The sequence below is a fragment of the Lepidochelys kempii genome, chromosome 5, assembly GCF_965140265.1.
Source record: "Lepidochelys kempii isolate rLepKem1 chromosome 5, rLepKem1.hap2, whole genome shotgun sequence".
Classification (NCBI taxonomy): domain Eukaryota; kingdom Metazoa; phylum Chordata; order Testudines; family Cheloniidae; genus Lepidochelys; species Lepidochelys kempii.
The window spans coordinates 126,043,067-126,066,211 of record NC_133260.1 but is presented as its reverse complement, the minus strand read 5'-3'; the positions used below and the strand labels follow the sequence as shown (position 1 = coordinate 126,066,211).

General features: G+C 47.1%; 1 protein-coding gene across 3 annotated transcripts in view; it reads right to left on the bottom strand.

The window, feature by feature from the left end:
- Positions 1–23,145, bottom strand: part of PAX5 (paired box 5) — a 321,622-nt gene that overhangs the window by 268,850 nt on the left and 29,627 nt on the right. For all 3 annotated transcript variants that reach the window (XM_073345749.1, XM_073345747.1, XM_073345748.1), the window contains exon 5: positions 19,184–19,312. In XM_073345749.1, the coding sequence (XP_073201850.1) occupies positions 19,184–19,312 (129 nt within the window). The remainder of the gene's footprint in view (positions 1–19,183; positions 19,313–23,145) is intronic.

The window sequence follows — 23,145 nt, the reverse complement described above, 5'->3', positions numbered from 1 at the left end:
AAATATTTGGTTCAGATTTTCCCAGTTGCAACTTTTGCTTTTCAGTTGAAATTTGTTGTTTTTTGACGAAAAGTTGAAATTTTCTGTAGAAATTTTTTGATAACACAAGTTTGTTTTAAATTGTCCAAGTTTTCCATGGAAACCCCCATGCACCCATCTTCCTGCCAGCTCTTGTCACAGCCACCACTGAGGGCAGCTTCTGCAGGATGAACAGAAGACATTTAAACAAAATCAGGACACTGGCATTTTGTGTGCTTGAGTGCCAATCAGATACCATGAAGGTGATCAAATACAATGGTGATGAGGGCCATATCAGTCTCCAGACAGTCAGAGATCCAGCATGCTATTGACAGTGCTCCTGTACGGACAGAAGAAACCATGTGCACCTAGTAAGCAATGAAAACACCAAGAACAGCAAACACAGGTTCCTCGTATTGGAGCCACACCAGCAGCCAACAGGCCACTGCTGAAGGCACTGTTTTGAGAAGACAAAGTGGTCATGTCCTCAGAAAGCCATTGAGGTTCATTGATGGCTGTTACCGACAGATTTCCAATATCCTGACCCTAAATGTCTCTATCCCTAAACATCTCTATTTGCACTTTATTAATGGGCTGGATTAGTGCATGGCTGATTTCGTTTTATTTGCATTTGCTTTGCCAAAAAAAGAGGGAGAGGGTGAGAAAAGATGACTTCTGCTATGTGACCGGGATAGACCCTCTCACTGAAAACCTTGGGTGAAGGAGAGGGAGAATTTGGCCCAGTCAGTCCATTTTAAAAAGGAATACTATTTTCACAAGCCTCCAGACAGAACATTAATAAAAGCTTAAAGTAGTCACTGCAGCCGTTAATAGGAGTGCCAATAGAATAGCAGCATTTCCATTATGGATCACATTTTTCAGGGGCTTATAACTCAGCCCGAGAAAGTTACTGTGGCCTAGCAAATTAGCCACAGAGTGGGAGCCAGGAGACGCAAGACTAAGTCCCGGCTTTATTGAAATCAATGGCAAAACTCACACTGAAGTCAGAAGAGCCTCGATTTCAGCCCTGCTGTCTTTTCCTGCTTCTGGCTTTTCAGTGACTATGGATAAGTCATTTAACTTCAGTCAACCTCCACAGGCAAAATGAGGAGAACAATACATCTACACTGCAATAAAGTCCCCAGCACCAAGTCTCCGAGCCCGGGGCAATTGACTCGGGCTCATGGGGCTCGGGCTGCAGGGCTAACAATTGCAGTGTAGTAGTTTGGGCTCAGACTAGAGCCCTGGCCCTGAAACCCACCCACCCAACCCCCCACGGAGTTTCAGAGCAACAGGCTCCAGCCCCAGCCCGAACGTCTACATTGCAGTTTTTAGCCCTGCAGCCCAAGACCCACAATCCTGAGTCAGCTGACCTGGGCCAGCCATGGCTGGGCTTCAGGAAGTAGCTTCAGGAAGTCAGTTCAGTAGTAAATAAGTACAAAGACCGATGCCCAATCAATATGAGAGAGGAACAGCATTCAGAATTCTGGGGTTCATTTCTTCAAGCTATGAGGCCTTTAAACAGGTGGCATCACCACTACTTCCTCAGATTATTGTTATTATTTATTAGTAGCTCTCTGGTGGCACCCGGTCATGGAGCAGGACCCTATTGTGTTAGGCGCTGTACAAACACAGATCAGTTTCACACAACTCTCTTATTTAATTTTTCATAAAGTTTCTGGGATTTCAGGGAAGATATGCAAAACCTCTAATTTTTGTCAAAAATCTTAGGTTTTGCAACTTTTATTTCACCCCATCTATAAGTGGAGTTCTCTTTCCCCCTACCCAGCCCCCCCAAAAGCCTCTTGATGTTCTGACACTGACAATGGCTTTCCATACAGCCTGGCTTTTGTGGCCAAGTGCAGCCTCACTGCGGCTTTGGCTGGTGCGATCCATTTGCAGAAGTGGGGCTTAAAATTCTCTGCAGAATCAAGTTAAGATACTAAGACAGGGATGACGAGATTAGTACTTCAGGGCACTCTGACAAAACATGGTGTAGAAAAATACCTGGTTTTCGAATAGTTCCTTCAAACAGTTTTAACTGTTGAACAGCCAAATTATTCAATGCTTTGTAAGAGGCCCTTTTAGGTGGGAATGAGCTCAGCATGTTTCAAAGCCCGGTTTACTACCGACAGAAATGTGCATTTGAGCTTAATGTAGCTTGAGCCGAGCAAGTCTGGAATAAGGTTACATTTCCTCAGCACTCCTTTTACATGGCAAAACTTGAAGCATTTTGTTTGGACAGATTTTAGCCACGTGGATTTACATACCGAAAAGGGGGAGGCGGAATACTGTGTAACACCTTATCCGCCCATGTCTGAAAGACGAACATCATTGCTGCAGTCTGGCTGCATTCTGGTCCTGTCAGAAAAGTGAACGTGCACAGCCAGGAATAACTCTACATTTCAGGGGGTTTAAATGCACAGCTGGTCGTGTCGCAGGCTTCCCTTTGAAATGAGGGCTCAGCAGCCTGGCTGTGCTGCAAAATGAAATGTCCTGGACTGTTCCTCTCAGGCCTGGCAGCAGGTGTCACAATTCACCTCCTTATAGTGGGCCCACTGAAAGCAGTTTTCATCCAATTGACCTTCCCTGAGAAGTCAACTGACCCATAATTACGAAGCTGAACTTGCTTGGGTTCAACTGCACTGTAACACCTGCAGGTTTACACTAGCCAGTTTAGAAATCAGTCAATCCTGCATCCATGCACCACCCCCACCCCACTCCAGAGCAAAATGAGCAGTATATGGCATCCTTCCCTTCTGCAAGTCAAAGTACTCCAGCCAAACCTAGGAGTGAACGAGCTCTGGATTATTCTAATTTAAATCCATTTCCACCACAATGCTCCCAGACTGCTGCCCTTTTCCCCCCAAGAAGATGCTCTGTCCTGTCTTTAAAATTACTTAGGGAGGCAACCAATTGAAAAGTATTTTATATAGAGAACAAAATAACTGGATTGAGACAATGTAGCCTGATGAGAATCTACCCTTCTCTCAATTTTTTTTCCATTCTCCCAATTTTTATTATCCTCACTTTTGGCTCTCTCACAATATATAAATGAAATCCAACATCTTAAGACTGTACATGGGTGAAGTGGAAAGTGCAAGATAATGTAAGACTTCCAGCTTGAGGCAAAATCGCCACCATTAAAACCATTCTTCATTGCAACTAAGCCTTTTTTAGCTCTCCCCTTGGTCTGGCTACATAGATATTTCTTAGGGCTGGTTGAAACTCAGGGTTTCTTTTCCTGAGAAATTCTGACATTTCAAAATTTGCTTTTGTTCTGAATCAGAACAAAAAACCAAACAATTTAAATATTTGCCACAAAATGAAGTTTTTGTAAAAAAAAATCATTTCAGGTCAATCAAAAGTTTGTTTTCATAAAAATCAGAATGTTTTGTTCTGATCTTGACTTGATTTATTTTATCATTTATAATATAATATACACTCAAATACACTTAGAAACAGATAGTCATTTCAAAATGAAAAAAATCAAAGTGTCCCAAAAAGGTTGAAAAATTCCTTTATCAAAATGCCTGGTCTCTTTTAAAAAACAATTTAAAAAAACAAAGTTGTGTCCAAGCTGACGTGTTCCCATGGACAACTTCAATTCTGACCAAATGGCATTTTCCAACAGAAAGACATTCTGTCAGAAAATCAACCAGCTCTAATATTTCTCCTGAACCCATCAGCATGGTATCACAGCACAGAGTGACTTATTTACTCCACAGATGAGATTTAATTAAGTATTCCTATACTAGATAGTAATTTCAAGTAGGAAACTAGCATGTTCTAAAGAGAAAGATAAGATGAAATATGTAGGTACCTTTAAAGAGAGAAAGTGTGTTCTCTGAGTTAAGCCATTTTACAGCTTGTCTACATGGTGCACCCTATGGGGGGTGTGATTTCTAAAGCGAACTAGCATGCTGCACATTAGTTGGTCCATATAGATGCTGTGGGTACACTTTAATAGTGTTGTTTGAAACATCACTGCGTGAAAGTGTACTGGGGAACCTTTAATGTACACCTGTAGGGTCTACACGGACCAGTTAATATGCAGCACACAATTGGGCTTTAGATATCACATCCCATCAGAGTGCATCAGCCCACCGTGTAGACAAGCCCTCAGTTCCATCTCTCTGAAGTGACCACATCTTCAAAGCCATCCAACTCCCGGTGGCTCCCATTGAAAACAACTGGTGGTGGGGAATCCTGACCACGTGTGAAAATCTGACCCCTTTGTTTAGGCACCTGAGATGAAAGAATAGCCCCCAATTAAATCAATGGCAAAACTCTCACTGACTGTCGGAGGGCCCCAGTTTCACTTCTGCACTGCAGAGGAGCACTTTTGAAAATACAGCCCTTGAGGGCTAAGTTTTAAACAATTATATGCCTGAGTGCCAGTTAGGCGCTCATTTGGGAGGAGAGACGCACTAGCATGAGCTGGAATACTGTCAGCACATCAGGGTTTAAACGCCCAGAAAGCACCGGGGGTGAAACTGACGCCCTGCAGTTACCAGCACACCCCTGACACACCACTTAATTCCCTCTTAAACCCTAGGGCACATTTCAACCTTAGTGCCTAAAAGACAGTAGAAGACTAAGCAGTGAGAGCCAGACATTGCCCCAGGCGGTAATAATCTGCTATAGCCTTTATCAATGCTGGAGCCAATGCTTTGCCCACACCCCGTTCCTCCCCACCTGCTTGGGGCAGGGAGGCCCTGTCCCACAGTGTCAGCTTACCACTATGTGGCCAAAGCCAAAGAGCTAGGGAGGCCCCACAGTATCAGGGTCCTTACCAGCCTATACTGATTAAGGTTCTGATGCTACAAACATTCATGCACCCACGTAATTTTACTACTGCAGGCAGTGCCCTTACCTTCAACGGGGATAGAGAGAGGCTCAGGGCCGGGGCAGAGAAGGTATCACAGAGCTGCTGCCCCAGCAGTCCCTCATGGCTGAAAATAGTACTGCAGCAGCCCTGCCTCCGTTTCTCAGTGTCTTCTCCAGCTCACTGTGGCCATAGGCCTGGCCATGCCTCATAACAGAGCTCAACTCCTTTGGGGGCATCAGAATCTTTCACTGAACCAAAAATACCAAAACAATCAAACCTGCAGCCCAGCCAGGCTCAGCTGTTAGTTCCCTTCTTTACCGGCTAGTCCCAGCTGCAGAAAACTGTCCCAGCACCAACCCCGGCTCCTGAGCTTCAAACTCACTGTCAGTGCTTCTATATCACGATGCCAACTTCTCCCAACCATTTTTGCTAAAAATTTCCCAAATCTTCCCAAATCTGGTAAAAAATTCCTAGCAGTGCTTCTATATCCTGGGAAATTTCCCACAATCTGGGAATTTTTGAGTAAAATTTTCATTCAAAACATTGTACTCAAAAATTTCCAGATTGTGGGAAATTTCCCAGGATATAGAAGCACTGCTCACTGTCCAAAGGGTAACACAGTCACCCCCTATGCAAGGTTTCAGGCAGGCTGTAGTTCCTGGTTGGTTCTTATCTCCACTTAGGCTGCTTGCCCACTACAGAACAGCCCACTGACCCCACTAGCCCTAAGTTGCTGGGTTTGCCTCCTTTCAAGACCAGGTGTAGCAGGCAGGGCTAACTGAACAGGGATGACTGGCCCAAAGCCTCTGGCCCTTAAAGGAACAGGCCACCCTGTCACAGTGGTGCTCAGGGCCAGATATAGTGAGGTACTCAGGGCCAAGATCAGGGTCAGGTGTAGAGAGGGGATCAGGGTTGGGTGTAGGGGCTGCTCATACTCAGGTATTTGCAGGATTTGGGGACTCCTGCCACAGTAACAAATGAGATCTACACACAGGAATTCATTACTAGAGCCAGCTGCTAATTTTCCAATGTATTGTTTTTTCAACAGAAAATGCTTTTTGGCTGAAATTGAAACATATTGTGAAAATGTTAATTTCAGTGAAATTTAGTTTCAAGAAAAAAATTGGAATGGAGCATTCTGGTAGTCCATTTTTAAATGACTTTTCCACACTTTTACTTTGTCCTTTATAATGTTTTAACAAATGCAAAAGTCAAAATCAGAATGAAATGTTTCTGTTTTACAGAAACGAAAAACCCAAAATGTTCAACCCAAAAGGTTTCCTTTCATTTTGTTTCCAGACTTTCATTTTGTGGGGAATTTGGACACGTTTTGGTTTCGTTCCATTGCAGAATGCTGACTTGGGAAACTCCCTGTGTAGCCTGCAAAATGAGTGCCTGCTCTAAGAAACGCCGGATGCATTTAATAAATTCACATTTTTAATGTGGTTCCAGACAAGGACAAACTCCCCTCCCCGCCCTCACCCGCTCCGTCTAAAGGAAGACGAGGCTCTCCTTCAGCCCCCAGTTTTGGGTAGCTGAAAGGCATTAGCATTTAGCTGAACACTCTGTGTGTGTATGAGACTCCAGTTCCTTTTAGTCTGTCTGGGGGAAGGGGGAAAGGGCTTGAATAGGTGCCCCTTAGAGGCCCGGCGGAAGCCAACACGCTCCCAGAGATCAAAGCCCCAGGCCCTGAACAGAGAGCCGCAGTGCTGCCTGCCACCCGATCACTCTGTCAATGACAGTGGCCATTCATCGGCCGATCATGCCCTGTCACTGTTTGTGTCAAACCACCACCGCCACCATCACCATCACTCCTTCTCGGGGAAAGGGGGGAAGGGTGGAATTCATCATCCATTAATGAGCTCTTCACAGCCCTGATCCCTGAGGCAAACACTGCTCCATTCATAAAAGCTCCCAGTGGCTGGCCAGGGGGGACCAAACGCAGCCATTTCACAGCCCGCGCGCCATCTTGCTCCAGGCTGCCCCACATGTGCTGTAACAGTTGTGAATGACAGACACTGAGACAGAGGGAGGGAGGCAGAGAGACAGACACACAGACACCGGCCTCTCTAGCCTCCCTGAGCTTTGAAAGGGAAACAACTAGCAAAATCTGAGAGCGGCTGCAAGTGCTCTTTCATGTGGCGGCTGAGAGAGACCCACACACTTTTAATTGACTCATCTTAAGGGCTCCATGCTCAGAGCACCTCTGCCCCTCAATACAACACGGCCGTAAGACACGTTGTCTGCAGTGGCGTGGTAGCCGTGTTGGTCCCAGGTTATGGGAGAGACAAGGTGAGCTGGTATCGCTGGCTGGACCAACTTCTGCCGGTGGAAGGGAGAAGCTTTCAGAGACCTGCCCAGACCTGAAGAAGAGCTCGGTGCAGCCCAAAAGCTTGTCCCTTCCACCAGAAGAAGCTGGTCCAATAAAAGATAAGAACCTCACCCACCTTGTCTCTCTCAGTGCAATATGTGGCATCTATATCCAGTCTCTGTCCCTCCAGCTCTTTACAAAGTAAGGGTGAGATCCTGCAGCTGGATTTGCACAGCCAGCCCACTGAGACAGCATTGATCCTAATAATCAAACTATACATGAGGGTTACTTTATCCACCACTGAAATGCAGCCACCTCTGAGGTGAAACATGGCAACTGTAGCACTTCGGAGTCCCAGTCCTGGACCAGGACCCCATTATGCTAGGTGCTGTACAAACAGATCACCCCTGCCCCAAAGAGCTTCCCATCTAAACATAAGACAAGAAACAGCCGGTGGATACAGACAGACAGACAGGGGAGTACAAGGAAACAAAGAGACCATATTGATCAGCGCAACAGCGCAGGAGTCGCCTAGCCATTGCCAAGTGTTTTGGGTACCACTCCAGACAGCTGTGGAACAGCTGCTGCTGCCTTTACATGAAGGTTCAGGATGGAAAGGGTCCCAGGAAGCCCCACTGGCTTGTGGCATGGAGAGAATGGCAGGTATGCTGGTAGCCATACTGCCTTGTGCTGTGGTTTCATCAGTTCTCACCAGCAAGGCAGGATTTCACTGAGTCACGTCTTGCATGGGCCTCATCCAGCACCCACGGCAGTCCCTGGAAAGACCCTCATTGACAGTTGTGGGCATTGGCTCAAGCCCACAGGCCTATCACGGAGGCAGCTTGAACTTACTTAGCAGAGCTGTGCAACAGGATGGCTTGCTCTCCAAGGGCAAGAGGGCCAACCCGGAAAGAGGCAGACCTGAGAAGAATCAGGTGATTCTGCTATAAATTGGATTTTTCCCCCCACTCTTTATTTTTCCATTTGCTACTCTGACACTTTTCAAAACTTCTCATGCCTTGGCAAAGTTAGAGGAGCAGCATTTCACTTTCCCTCTGGCCGCTCTTCAGCTCTTCCAAAGAGGAGGAAGTTTTGGAAAGTTACACAGTGGAAAAATGAAGAAAAAAAAATAGTTAAAATTAAAAAGGAGAAACAGAAAATAATCCCTGGATTTCATTACTACTGTCTGGGAGAAAGGGGAAAAACCAAAAATGTAAAATTTTTAAATGTACATCTACCAAGCATCACTCTTATAAATGGACTTCATCGCAAAACAGCAACAACAACAACTGGAGAGAACTTGATAACAAAGAACTTAATGACAAGGTACATCCTTACACAACCTGAAGCTACAATACAACAAGGACAACAATTGTATTCCACTGATTGAATGGTAGGCACCATGTATGGGATAAATCCTCTTGAAAAACATTGGGAAAATATAATCTAATGATTGGCAACCATGGAAAGAGGCTGATCTATTTCACGCAGGACATGTGTACAAATAAATCATTTAATGTCCTTTGTCCAAATTGAAGGAAACATTGCTACTTTCAAAAGGAAGGAGGGAGTTGGACTTTGTCCTTTAGCTGAAGGGGCAGAAGATCAGACTTTAAGTCTACGGCACGAGGTGAAACTCGACAATCACAGTGGTCCCTCCTGGCCTTCGAATCTATCAACCTCTAACGCAACCCCACAGAGCATACAATCAACTCCCGGAATGTGCCTATGCAGCGCCTCAACCAATCTGTAATGTAAATGGGAGAGACTTTAAATGTTAATTCCATCAGAAAGCAGCAGGATAAAATCCTACAAGTGCTTCATAGTTCAGCTAGGGAATCGAGACAAGATTGCTGACATTGACTGGTGTTGCAGATGACAAGTATCCAGCCTGGATAACATGTCTGTCCTGTGCCTGGCACTCACTGACAGGGCAGAGCAGGGATCCAGGAACCAGATTCACTGGTGTGCACTAGGTGCTTTCCACAGTTCCAGTGACACTGGGTAACTAGGAACACAGCTAAGTGGCCAGTTAAGCCAGGGTTAATAATGACCATTTTGCATCATCGGAATGGCTCACAGCAGCCGGAGCATGCTGGTGAATCTGGCCTAAGTGCTACTAATACTTTAAACACTTTCCACCCTTTGACAGCAACCCTATATCAGTGTAATTCCATGGAGTCCGCTGGAGTTACACCGATGTAAAAATGGTGTAACAGAGTGGAAAATCAAGCTGATAAAGGCAACAGCAGGAAGAGTAATATCTTGTTCCAGCATTTTAGCTTGCATGATTTCTCTGAAATAATTCCAGCAAGCAGTGGATTGCATTAGAAATACCATGCATGGAGTCATTATTGTGATGTAGATCGTAAAGTCCAAATCAAACCATGTTAAACGCTGTTCTCAATGTATGTATGTATGTAGATACAGTTGCTTTTGGGGAATGGATAAATTGATTGAACAATCATCTCACAGTATTTTGAGACATTTGGAAAGAATTCCTGAAATCAAAGAACTATTTAAATGAGGGAGGAATTTAAATCAGTGCCCACAGAGCCTGCGGAATCTTAACCTTATTAAATCAACAGAAATACTTTCATGAGTAAAGAATACTCATGTGAGTAAGGATTTGCTGGGCTGGACCTACTAACGGTATAAGTAGATTCCAAACATCCATTGTTCCTCATGTTCTTTTTTACTCTCACATCGCTGGTTATATGTAGATTCCAAACAGTTGAATTTCTATGTGTATTTTTTCCATTCCTTTTTTGCCATATGTCTTTGGTTTTTCGGTTTGTGTGTGTGTGAGAATATATATATAAATGAATCACTTGCAATCTATACAACATTGCTCACATACGATGAACAAAACTTGAATCACTGTCTGGTAAACCTAAACCCCACTTGACCCCTTCTGAACCCAGCATATTAGTGCTGTCACTGAGTTTTGTCAGGCACTTTACCTGAGCACACCTCTAACACAACATGTTAAAATTTCCATCAGCAAATGATTTTTTTTCTCCATAACCTTCTGCATTTCCGTCCCTCCCCCCAGTCTTTTGACAGCTTCCCTCACCATTTATGTCCTCACAGGCTATGTTCCTCAGTGAATTATTTCAATATATACCAATGCAAGGAAATGCTGAATATCAGGTATCCACCTGCAAGGATAGCTTTAGTCCAGAGCATATAATATCTGGCCCAGATCCTTAGCTGGTAGAAACAGAGCTATGCTGATTTACAGCAGCTGAAGATCTGGCCCATAGTCTTTGGCTTCTGAGCTAAACTGCACCACTTTGCTGACCGGGACAGCCTGCGTGTGTTTTCCATCACAAACTCCTTTCCAACAATTAACATTCATTGCCAGCAATATGACAAGGTCGTAAATGAGATTTTTTTTCCTGCTTAACTAGAACCTACAAGTCTCCCAAAGACCAAACCCTTATTTTCTCCATGAAATCTACCTGAGCAAGTCTTGAGGGGAAACCCTGCTGAGGCACCAGCCATGTGGTGCAATGGCTTTTCTCACCTCAGTAGTGAGGACAAGAAGCGGGTGTCTGTGTTACACATGGCAAGTAGACCATTGTCAGGTGATATTCCTTTGTGGGGTCCCTAATATCTGCTTGGTATTTGGATCCCGTGATCTAATTTCAAATGACCCTAAGAAACCTGGGCAGACACCACCTTCCCTGGGCACGTGAGAAGGGAAAGAGGAACCAACTTAGAGCAGCTCCCCTCCCTCCTCTGGTCCATGTGCAGAAGGGAGAAGAAGATTCTCAGTCTCTTGACCTCGAAGAAGCCTCGTCAGTCGCCAGGGAAACCGAAAGGAGATATGTTTTGTGTTTATAAAGCCTGGGAAGCAGTTGCCAGAAACAGGCCTTACCAGGACAAGAGAATCAGGCTGTGGCCTCGACAGCCTTCCTTCCCCCACCAACTGGTTCCCTCCACCTCCTCATGCTCTATCGTCCTGCTCTATCGTCGAGGCCCTGCTCCTCATCTCTGCCTCTTCCCATTCTGACTCTCTGCACTCAGGCCACTCTTCAAGCCCCCTCCCAGCCACCGGCCTCCACTCCTTTCCCATCAGCTCCGTTCTCTTGCCCTGCCTCATTCCCAACGGGAAAATAACAGTCAGGAGCAGAGAGGGAAGGAGAGGCACTCACACGCTGCACGCGCGACATCGCCGCCTCAGTTTCCACCAGAGCACCCGGCATGCAGGGCTCCCACTCCTCCTGGCCTTACCAGGACGCCCAGCTTCTGACCAGCTTTATCTGTCCTCACCCAGGCCAGTCCCTCTCTCCTTCGCCAGCTTTTACCAAGGTTTGTTTGTTTGCCCATTGCCCTGCTGCGGGAGAGCTTATTCACTGGAGCAGCTCCGTCAAAGAGTGGCACTGCTCGTGGGAGTAAACACTCCTCAGAGTGAGTAAGGGCTGCACACTCTGTATTTTGTAAGATTTTCATCCTTCAGGGCGGGAGCTGCATCTTCTCTACAGTGTCATGAATACTGATGGCACTGGCGAAATACTGACGAGCTGGATCCGCAGCTGGTGTACGTCAACAGAGCTCTAGTCAATGGGGACACACTAATTTACAGTGGTGGGGGGTCTGGCCCCGTAAAATCATAAATCACCTGGGTCAGTAAGTGGGAAAATGTTCAAAGTGAGCAGGAGAAGAAAAATAAACCAGCAGATTTTTCTCCCAGTGGAAGACAGACAGAGCAGTGAGCTGCCAGAGATGAGACCCCACTGGATGGGTAAGTGCACTAAAGAGTTATAGGCCAGACCCCCAGCTGATGGGGGAGCTATGGACTATATGCTCAGGGCTGAAATCAATAAAAGCCAGGGGAGCTGGATGGGTGGCTAAAAATGTGGGGTGATCCCTTCACATAACCTCAGAAAGAAAAGCAAAAATAGTGTCGGGCCTTAGCCCTGGACTCAGCAATGACCCACTGTGACGGAAGCACTTTGTGGAATGCAGATTTCCATCCCCCCGCCCGTTCCCCTCCCACCAGCACTGCGGAGTCCTGCCCGTGGCAAGGCTTCTTCTTTCTCACCATGTGCTAACTGCGGTGGAGACATGCCCACTGCTCTGCCCGGACGTTACAGCAGCTCGTGGCCATTGTCCTGCCGGGAGGACATGATCCATGCGCCCGGAAGGAGGGAAACCCGGCCCTACCCATTACAGGGCCTTGATGCAGTGCTGCTCTTGTTGCACTTGGCCTTTTCTTGGTTTCCCCCTTTGACCACATCCTTGGGGCGCAGGGTTCACTAGGAGAACCGGTTTGTCCCGTCGCTGTAACAGGACACCGTCATGCATTCATATTCGCAAGGTGCTTGGAAAAAAAATGTCAAGAGCCGTGGCCACCGTTTTCAAACTCGGGTGCCTTCAATTAGTTGCACAGATCTGAACTGAAGCACCTAAATAAAAGCAGCCTCCAAGGTCATGAGACCCTCAGACCAGGCCGCAGACCCCTCCCTTCTCTTTTTAGCGAGCTAGCAAGAGTGCGGCTAGCACCTGTACATCTGCAAGGGATGCCACTCACACCTCCGGCAGCAGCTGAGACACTGCCCTCGTGGTCTTTGATATCCCTGCTCCCGCTGCAGATTTTCCTTCCAGACAGGAGCACGAGGCCCCCAGCTTGTAAAAGGGACAAGCAGAAGCACGTGAAAGGCGTTTTCCAGCAGTCCAGCTCAGAACCTGCAATAGCGACATCTACACCGTCAACGTCAGCAGATGGCAACAGTACAGCGTGAAGGCTAGCAAGGATGGAGCAAAGCGAACGGCGTAAGTCAACATTTCGTCTCGTGCTGGTTTCAATTCCCAAAATGCCCCCAACCACTGAGAAGACTCTGCACCGATGAATTAGAAATATGATTTACGCAGCTGTTCTGGAGCGGGGCGTATTTAAATGCAGCCACACCTCCTCTGCAGCCCAAAGAGATGGGTGGTAGCAAACACACACATCCTAGCCAGTGCTTAATTTATGGCAGTGGGTTTAACTCTTCTCGCATTTCCAGGCAGACTGGTGACCAGAGCTGAGCAGGGCGATTTATTTGGCGCATTTAGCCCTTTGTTCTGTCTGCGGACAGACGGCGTTCCCACCGATTGGTTCATTCTCCGAAATTTACTCTGTGAATATTCCATGCAAAAAAGGCTTTCGCCGTTGGGTTCCTCCCCAATCTCGCATTTCCAGAATGGCCTCCTGGCAGCTGAGATTTGCCATTTGAACTGGCTACATACTGTAGGTCGCACAGGGAGTCTTCCAATTCGGTGCCCGGTGGAGTCAGTGAGAAGAGAGGGAGCTGGACTGGTCCCTGCATGAACAGAGCTCACAGGCCTTGCGTTTTGCTCTCAATTCCCCACTACTGCTCTACCTCCCTGTGTGAGCTATGGTGGGAGGGAGAGCGTAAACCTGTCTAGGCCCAGGCGCCTCTAACAATCCCACTCGGCACCTCTCTGCATCTTTAGGCATCTAAATACAGTTAAAAATCCAGCCTGTAGTGATTAAAATGTCTGCCCAGCTGCTCTCACTGTGCTACCCCATTGATGAGACATGTTAGTGCCTTGGAATCAGGCGTCTGATGCAAAGACTCACCGCTAGAAATTCACTTCCCGCTAACATCTTGCAATTCTTGCTTCAAACACACCACTCCTGCCCACAAACCTGCTCCCTGAGCGAGTCACCCAGAGGCACATACACAGACCAGGGGAACTGGTGAACTCTTCTGAGGGCTGCTTGCAAATCCTTCTCTGCTCCAGACCAGACCACTCCTCCATGCCAGTGTCAAGGAAGTCAGTTCTCCCTCCTGACCAGCTCGCCAGGGATTGAACCCACGAGCCCTGGAGCCAAAACCATACGCTGCTACAGTGTGAGCTAAAGAGCTCCTCTGTAGAACGGCGTGGGGGGACATACACTCACCAGTGACATAATCTCACTTTTACTGTTTATAAGGGCCTGCCTGGGACCTTTGCCCACCTGCACCCACCCTTTTTACAGCCTTCCTTGCCTCTGGGGTCTTTGCAAATTTCAGGCTCGATCCTGCAGAATTTACTAAGGAAAAGACCCGCATTCAGGTTGGAATATGGGGTGTGCCCGGGTACGCACATCAGGGCGGAGCCGTTCCTTCCCCAGGTGAATAACAGCACCACCTGGGAGTGTTCGTCCTGAAATGGTTTTCAAAATCACAGGTGCTTTCGTCCAGGTAGGTTTGTTTGCTCTGCGCAGGTCGCTCAGCTTGGCCGAAGGGAACAGGCTTGCCAAACCTAACTCATGGTGCAGTCGTTTTCACTTGCAGGTCTCATGCACTAGCCCAGTGGCGCAAAGAGCCGGTGACAAGCCAGGGTTAAAGAAAAGGGAAGCTCCCCCTCCCCACAGCTTCCCTTCAGCCTTGACTGTGAGCTGAGACCCCACCAAATAGCAGACTCTGCAGTGAGAGCAGCAACAGGAGCTGGTGCCTGGCTGGGGAATTGCTGGGGCTCCCGGCCACACTGGGGTAGCAACAGCTCCACCTGATGGGAGCCGAAGAGGCATCCCAGCTGGGAGCCCTCTCTGTGCCGCCTCTATAGGGAGCTGTGCCCTTCTGCTGGCTGCCCACTCCCTCCAGGGGGAGGAAGGAGACATCGCCAGGGGAGACGGACAGAGAAACACTGGAGGAGAGAGAGAGAGGTTGTATCAAATCTCTCTGTTAAAAACATGTATTTAACCCTCTTCTCGCACGCAGTGATTGCCGGGTGAGTTCAGCGACTGCCGAGGAAGAGCCCCAGCACCCGCCTGTATTGTTGTTACAAAATCTCATCACTTATAGCAAAGGGCTTGTGGGGCCCTCCAGGGACATGACCCTGCTGAGCTATACACACACAGAGTCACTGCACAAACACAGCACGCACTGTGCAAACACACACACGAAACACTGTGTGCAGGCGTGCTGCCCAAACACACTGCAAAGAGTCCACAGGCAGCCTGCACAAATGCACACCCATTGCACAAACACACGTAATGCATACAGTATGTCTGTGCCCTGCACAAACACAGAGGACAAGTGTACACACACACACTGCATACGCACTACACACATTCATTTCCTTGGCTGGATGTAAGTCTGCTTGGGGACACAGCCTCCTTTCTCATACATTTTGCCTTTTTCCCCTATTCTCTCCTGTAGCTTTGTCCTGTCATCACAAGACAATGTAACAGTGCGCCACCAAAAAGAACCCTGAACATGACCACAGCAGCCAGAACTGGAGAACTCCCCCTTCTCGTCTGATCTATGTTCACCCCTGGTGGCATACATCACGGGGGAAAGTTTAAATCCAAACAGAAGAGTAGTGATCTTGGGAGCCTCCATTTTTGGGTGTCTCTTTTGAGATGCTGCTGTTCAGAGGGCAGCCGCTCGGCACTTTCTGAATTTCAGGACCCTTTAAGATGGCTCAGACTGGGCCCTCAGGAACCGAGCCACCGAAAACCACGAGTCATTTCTGAAAATGTAGGCGACCTTTAATGGAATAAAACAATTTCTTTGAATAGGGATATTTGTAAAAACCTGTCTTTAAAATGTAACCTAACCTACATGTGGGTCCCACGCTCACTGCCTGCACCCCTCTACGGCCTTCTTTCAGCTGAACAGAATTCATTAGAAGACGATAAAATAAGATCATTCTCTACATCCTCCCACCCATCTACTCAACATGCATCGCTCGGGCTCCCCACTACGCGCAGGTAAAATCTGAATGAAGCAACCAAAGTTAGAGAGAGGAATCTGGAAACAAAACAGCAACCGTGACCAACGGGTCTGCCTTTTTAAACTTAGAAAGCCAATTGCATCTCTCTTTAGTATGCCAGCGTCTAGCTACTATGTAGTCTGCTTCTTGTATCAGTCCCCAGTAGTATGTCCTTTAACTATAAGTGAAAGCAACCAATCCCCCACTAAGGCACATCTCCTCCAAGTCTACTTTACAATGCAGAAGAGGGAATTACACCTTCAGCAGTGTAAGCCAATAAAGATTGTTGATTTGGTTTGCTCCTGTTGCTATTAGGCTAGCAACCCACTGGGTTAAAGACTGGTGACCACTGCTAAAAAAAATGTCAAGACGGAGAGGAACAAAAACCATCAAGGAATCATACTGAGTGCTGAAGGGCAAACCCATTCCATTTCACTATCCCACTCAGACAGAAGCCTAGCTCAATTTACAATGGTTACCTGGTCAGTGGCTCCACTTATCAGAGATCTATGTACATACAGACCCCTCCCTCAATACTGAGAGAGATGTGTGTCAAACAACTAACCCACGAGACCGTTAACCATGTAGCATTGACCTCACAAGAGTCAGTAAATGGCAAAGTTAACTCTGCCCCCTTGTGCATACATATTACGATACAGGCCATTGTTAAACCATCACATTTTCCTCTTCCTGAAATAATACAATATAATAGGATTCCATTTCCCTAGAGTCTGCAATACAAAACTGGGGCTTCTTTGTACTACTCGGAGTCCGCTTTGGGTGCTTAACTTGGGTGACAATCGCTTAGTGGAGAGGAAAAGGGTGTTAATGGAATTTACTGGGAGGGAGGGGGGATTAACACAGGAAAAAGAAATTCCATAATGTGGAACATTTAGCTAGACACTTACCAGAGCACCCTGTCTACCCCACTTAACAAGTCTGCAGGAGGGAGCCCACTAGCTGGGCAGCTTCAGTGGGCAGCAGAAGATAGCGGTACTGCAATTGCAGATAGGAGTATTGGGGATGGGTAGCCTGCTGGGTTTTGAGCCTTTCACGTTCACATTCTCAATCTTTACTCTGCAACTATGAGGGTTTACTTCTTATAAATGAAATCTGAGATTCTTCTGTGGCTCCAGGAGCGGGGGCTTTAGGTGAAATTTAGGAAACTATTGTGATATCCCTGTGAGAGTTTGCAACATTGAGATTGCCTCTCTCCCAAACCTTAGGGGCTATGCAGCTTTTACCTTAATGCATTGCAGAAAAGTTTTACTCACAATTTTAAAAATCACCTTTCAGCACAGATCAACCCTATAAAATGTCGGCCCAAAAGGAGAAAGATTTGGAAAGTTACAAGCCACTGGAAACAGGGCTGTGGGATGGAGTTTCTATATTTTCTGTCCCAGTTCCCATACTGCTCTTATCACCACGGTAGATGGTTATGCATCTTTAATTAACTAGAGAGTTTCCTATTATAATGCTAATATTTATTTGTATAGTTATAGCCTGATTTTCAAAAACTCAGGTGTGCATCTGCACACCAAATTAATGTGCACACCTAATGCAATTGCATGTACAAACCAAGCCTTTGCACCCATGCAGCCAGCCACAGTCTGAGTGAAATCTAGGCCCCACGGAGCTCAGTGGGAGTTTTGCAATTGACTTCCATGGTCCCAGGATTTCACCCAATGTGTCTAAACGGCCCTCTGCACCTGACTGCTTTGTGCAGCCCTGGGAATTGCCATGCACACTCGTTGTTTGGACTTGGACAGGCACTCCGGGCTGTTTAAAAGTCAGACTCGTACTCTGTGTGTACATACAAAGAGTGGGATGAATTGAACAGGAGGATAACTGAATAAAATGTCCAGTCAGGCTGTTTGTGAGGCTCAAGGCCACAGAGAAAACATTGCTTTTTTCCCTTCCTGACCCAGAGTTTACAAACACTCTGGGGTCATTTCTCCCCTTGAGGTGTGTGTGTAAATCCCATGAACAGGGCATGCACGTGGATGGCAGAACAGAGCTCCTCGTCAAGAGCAGCAGTGTCCTTTGAACGTGTCTGCGCTTTGTGACCACGAACCCAATGACTGTAGTACTTTAAGCAGCGGGGGGGAGGGGGGGAGGGCAACAAATGGGCAGAAAGAAAACAGATGAAGGCCTCCATCCTCCAACCATTGCCATGCGCGAGTAATTTAAACGCGTGAGAAGTCCCAGTGACGTCACTCCCATACAACAATGTCTGCAGAATCAGGCCCTAAACTTGCCCCAGGGTTAAAATTGTCCCACTCCTTTGATTATAATAGGTGAATGTGGCTGGCATGTTCTCCTGATGATATTTCCAGCCCTCTGGAACTCCTGTGGTTAGATAATAAGAAACATCCCTTACACCCCTTCAAGGAAAGAGCCAGTTTAATGTAAGGCATCTTTAAAAAAATTCAAACTCAGAATAGCCCGTCCTTTTTCCTAAATTATCCTTAATTTTAAAGGTAATGCAGCATCTTCCTGAAAGCGACATCCAGGCTGCACAGTGACATTTAACTATGAACCTTAAGAAGAATGCAAAAACTATAGGAAATGCTCTGTATGAAGCAAAATCAAGCCATCTTCAGTGCAGCCTTCGCTGTCAAAAATCCCACTGATATCAGTGGGATCTGGGGAAGTGCTGGAGAAAGGAAACTGTTCCTATAAACCATCTGGATCTCAGACGAGTCTAACCCACCTCGTTTGTATTTTATTTTTTAACAAGGTGTAGTGTTGTGCCATCATAATAATGTATCTTGCCATTTGCCCTGATGGGCAGGAAGCTTTCTTAGTTTAGTTCAGTTTTGTTCTTAAGTCATTGAAAAATGCAATGCATCCCAAGTGCTTTATAATATATGAATACTGGCACCTGACAATGGGACCAATCCTGCTTCCATTCTACCTGCCATTGACTTCAAGTGGAGCAGGGGCAGACTATCTGGACCTGATTGTGATCTCATGTAGACCTGTAGAAATCGGAAGAAACTCCATTGCCATTGATGGAGTCACACCAGCATGAAAACCTTGCACACAGAGGCAATGTCTCCTTAGCATCACTACCGTCTCTGTACGACCCAACTGGTCGTGCAATAGTACTCCGGAAGAAACAGTTCCCACATTAACAGATTAAGTCACAAAAGCAGATTACATGGATCCATGTCAGACACAACTCAATATGGTGAGTTCTAAGAAAGTGAATATTGAAGACAAATAGCCGAGAGACCATCTTTCTAACGCCGCCCGTCTCTTTTTCAGCACGTGCTACCCACCGAAGAGAAAATAGGCCCATTTACCTTCATCGCGTTTGCGTTTGTTGCTTTCAGCACTGGGGGATGTAATTCCCAGAATTCCACTAATGGAGTAGGAGGAGCCTGCGGAGTCAGTGCTCACTGTCGAGACTTGGGTCACGGACCCCGTGGAGGCTGTAATTAAAAGCAAAGCAGTCAGCATGCTGGTGGAACATGGAAGCCAAAGCGTGCCCACAACGCCTGCCGTCCCAGTCATCCTGGGACCACTTTCCACACCCTCAGCCACAATAATTTCATGTGACTCTGCAGTGCCCCAGCTAAGAAGCTGAATGGTGATGCCTGTTTTGTTGTGTTTCCTCTGGCACGTGAGTTTTGAAAAGGGGCTGATGGAGCATAGCTTGTGGCAAGCACACAATGGACTGCAATGGGGGCTTTGCATGTTCACATGCAATGCGGTTTACAGACCCCCTTGCTCAGACTAAAGTGGTGATGGAGCGGTGCTGGGCCAAGAAGGCCCTGCCCCACATCAGCCAAGGAGCAGGCTCCAAATGGAGGACCTGATTAAAATGGGAGTCTGGCAATCAAGCTGGGGAGAGGTAAGGAGAAGTTGTCTGCAGGAAGGAAGCCAGTTAGAACCTTCTGGGATAGAGGAATCCACAAGGGAAGGATCTGGACTGGGGACAAGGCCTGATGGGGCAGCCAGGGGCCTGACCCCTTTTTCTCTCCCCTTCTTCTTCACAAGGGGGAATTACTGGACACTGGAAGGGAGATGGGCAGCCCCAAGTGACCCTCTGAATCACTGCGACTGCTTGAACAGCCTCCTCGAGGAGGAAAGCAAAGGGCTGTGATCACGCCCCAAAACAAAGAGTGCACTGGGAGGTAGGAAGTGGCCCAGGGGAGGCTGGTCTGGGGTATCAGCTAGAGGGGATGGAAATACAGCCTCCCCCCTTGGTCTGGACCCAGTGGAGAGGGAGGGCCTGGATCTCCCTACCCTTCCCTCTGCCCCTAACCCAACTGGGGGTAACCCAGAGAAGGACAGACTATAATTTGGCCACTAGGCCCCCAGATTGCCTACAAGGCCCCCAAGACTCTGAAGCCCTTGAAGACTCACTAAGTGAGCCCCGCTATAGCAAGAAAAGTAGCTTTGGGCCCAGAGTAACACTCAGGGCAGTGCTCCATTCAGGTTGCTTCCCTTCTAGGAGTACCACGGTGGTTCTGGTTCCTGGCATCCCCTGTTCATGAAAATCACGGACTGGCGGCAGTCACGGTTGGCCGTGGTGCCAAACCCAAGCGTTCGGAAAGCAGGAATCAGGCTCCCAAAATCATTAGATTTACAAAATAATTTTAAAAAGTGGGGTCCTTTTTATTTCCCTCTGGGTGTCAGAGTGTTGAGGGTTCAGGTCTCACCCTTTTCTCTCCCACCACATGGCTTAGAAGCTTGTTAATGAAAGCTGCGGTTCTCAAGCCATAATCTGATTCCAGCAACTCAGACGTTCGGAAACAGACCAGATATTGTGACAGTTGTGATAAAATAGTCAGAGTTGGCAGTGGTGCCATGGGACAGCTGCTGACACAGCGTTGTGTCTTTGGTTCCTTGCACTCCCTTGTCTGTCTGTCTCCATCTGTTCTCATCTTATTCTTCAAGTGTAACTTCTTTGGGGCAGGGACCATTTCTCGCTCTGTGTTTGTACAGCGCCTAGCACAACGGTCCCTGACTAGGCTCCAATTAATAATAATAACTACACTGTGCTTGTTTTATGGACCAGTGGGGGCCGTTTAAAAGCAGTCTCACTGCCACGCCCATCAGACACCTTATATATGCACCTCACAAATGTCAACGCTCAAGTTGTGTTTTATCTACCGTCTATCTTTTTTTAATTGACTCATTCTCTATACAATAAATGTAACGTTACATATTAAGCCACTAATTAAGAATCTAGTGTGATGTGGCGTTAACCTGAAGCCACAACCCAAGACTGCTGATTATTAGTGGGGGAACCCCAGGGCTGGTAACCTAACCATTGCAGTGCTTCAGTGAGCCTTTTGTATTAAACCCTTCATCCTGACTGCAACAGGGGGAGAGGAGTCATTCGCCTGCATTACACAGAATACTAAATAGGAGGAAAGCGTAAGGCAAGCGCCCTGCTACGGGAACCTTTCAAAGGATTATCAAGACCAGATGACATTGTCTAAATGTCTGGTTATCAGTTTACAGCTTTAAAGAGGTGGAATGGCTTTAGGTGGATAGGATAACCATAATTATAATAATGCTTAGCAATTAGAGATTGCACTTTATATCTTCAACATGCTTTGTGAGCACAAACTGATTAACCTTCCACACAACTTCTAGGAAGCAAGTCATTAAATAATAACATTCCCAGTAGGAAAACTGAGGCAAGATGGTTAAGTGATTTGACCAAGGACGCAGATGGAATTAGTGCCCAAGCCAAGAGTTCGAATCCCAGCACTGACTCCCTCTGTGACCGCAGACACAGCATTTACCCTCCTTCCTCTGGTTTCCCCATCCATCCTCATACACCACCCTGGCATGTGGTAAGAATTAGTCAATGTGCATGATTCACTGCCTGGATTCTGTCACCATAAACAGGCAGAACCCAGGCTCCTAGAGCAAGGAGGTAACAATCTACCTGCCCACAAGCCTGGGTCTGCCAGGGGGCCTACAGCCAAAGAGCACAGCACACAACATGGGCAGGCCCAGCTGGGGAGAGGATGGAGCTAAAGCCCCCAGGAGCTGTCCAGGACATGACTTAAAGCTGCTTCCATTTGGCAGAACGTTCCCGGTAGGCCAGGTGGGGTACTGACCTGTCCTACAGGGAGTGGCATTAGTGATGGTCAATGTAAATTTGGAGCTGCCAGCCGGTGTTGTTGCTGTGCCCATATGGCCTCTTTCAGGTTCTCCACAGCTGACTCTCCATCCCTCCCTGGGGACAGGGAAACGTGAGCGTGCACACATCCTTTGGCCCAGGGCAGTGGGGTGACATCCCCTCTCTGGATGCAGGAGGGGATGGGCTGTCACACGGTCATCCCACAGCTGCTAATCCCAGAATGCCAGCAGGGAGAGTCAGCATTCTGTTTGTGCTCAGCGGCCACAGCATCTGGATGAATCACTGAGCTTCCGTCTGTGCAGAGCAAAGCGGAGTCAGGATTTGCCCCTGTATAAACAAAGGCTCCTCTGAAGCCATCAGGAGTTTTGCTATTGAGCTCACTGGTAACACAATCGAGCCTTAAACTATAATTGATGCTAGCTGCTGCTTTTCTTCATCGGAGGCTCTTAGAGTCACTTTCTTGATAAAATGATTCCAAATGTTTGGATATAGCAGTACGCCCACAAGCTTTCCACCTGAGTCTCGCAAAAAGCACCTCCCAGATATTTCTGTTTAACTTCACAGCACTCCTGAGAAGTTAGCATTATCCCCATTTTACAGATGAGGACACTAAGGCAGAGAGCTTATGGACCAGATTCTGCTGCCTTTCCTTACATTGAACAATACCTTATCCCACAAGGGCTACTTGCAGAATGAGGTACCAGACCCAGAAGCAAGGTGGCTTACTGGCAGTCCCATTTTGTAGCATGGGTGGTAATAGAACCCAGATTGCCTAAGTCTTGTACCGTCACCCTAAGTCCATCTTCCTTTCCCTTTCCTCCATGGGACGCCTTGCTACTAAGAAAGCAAACCCAAGTTTAACCTCCTAAGGATTAGCTATAAAGGACAAATCTTTGTTCAACTGAAGTAAATAATGTCCACCGCTCACTGCCTTCATTGCATTCTGCACGTAAGGAGGCATGAATACTGTGGGAAATGGAAATTTCAAATGAGGAATTCTCCACCTTATGACTGAAGTGAACATGCCTACAAAGGAAGAATATGTGACATACATGCAGGTGCCTAAGACAATGTTTAGAGAGGTCAAAAATCTCCACGAACAAGAAAGTTGGACTGAAGCCACCAACTCCATTAACCACAAAAATGTGTTCACCGGGGCTG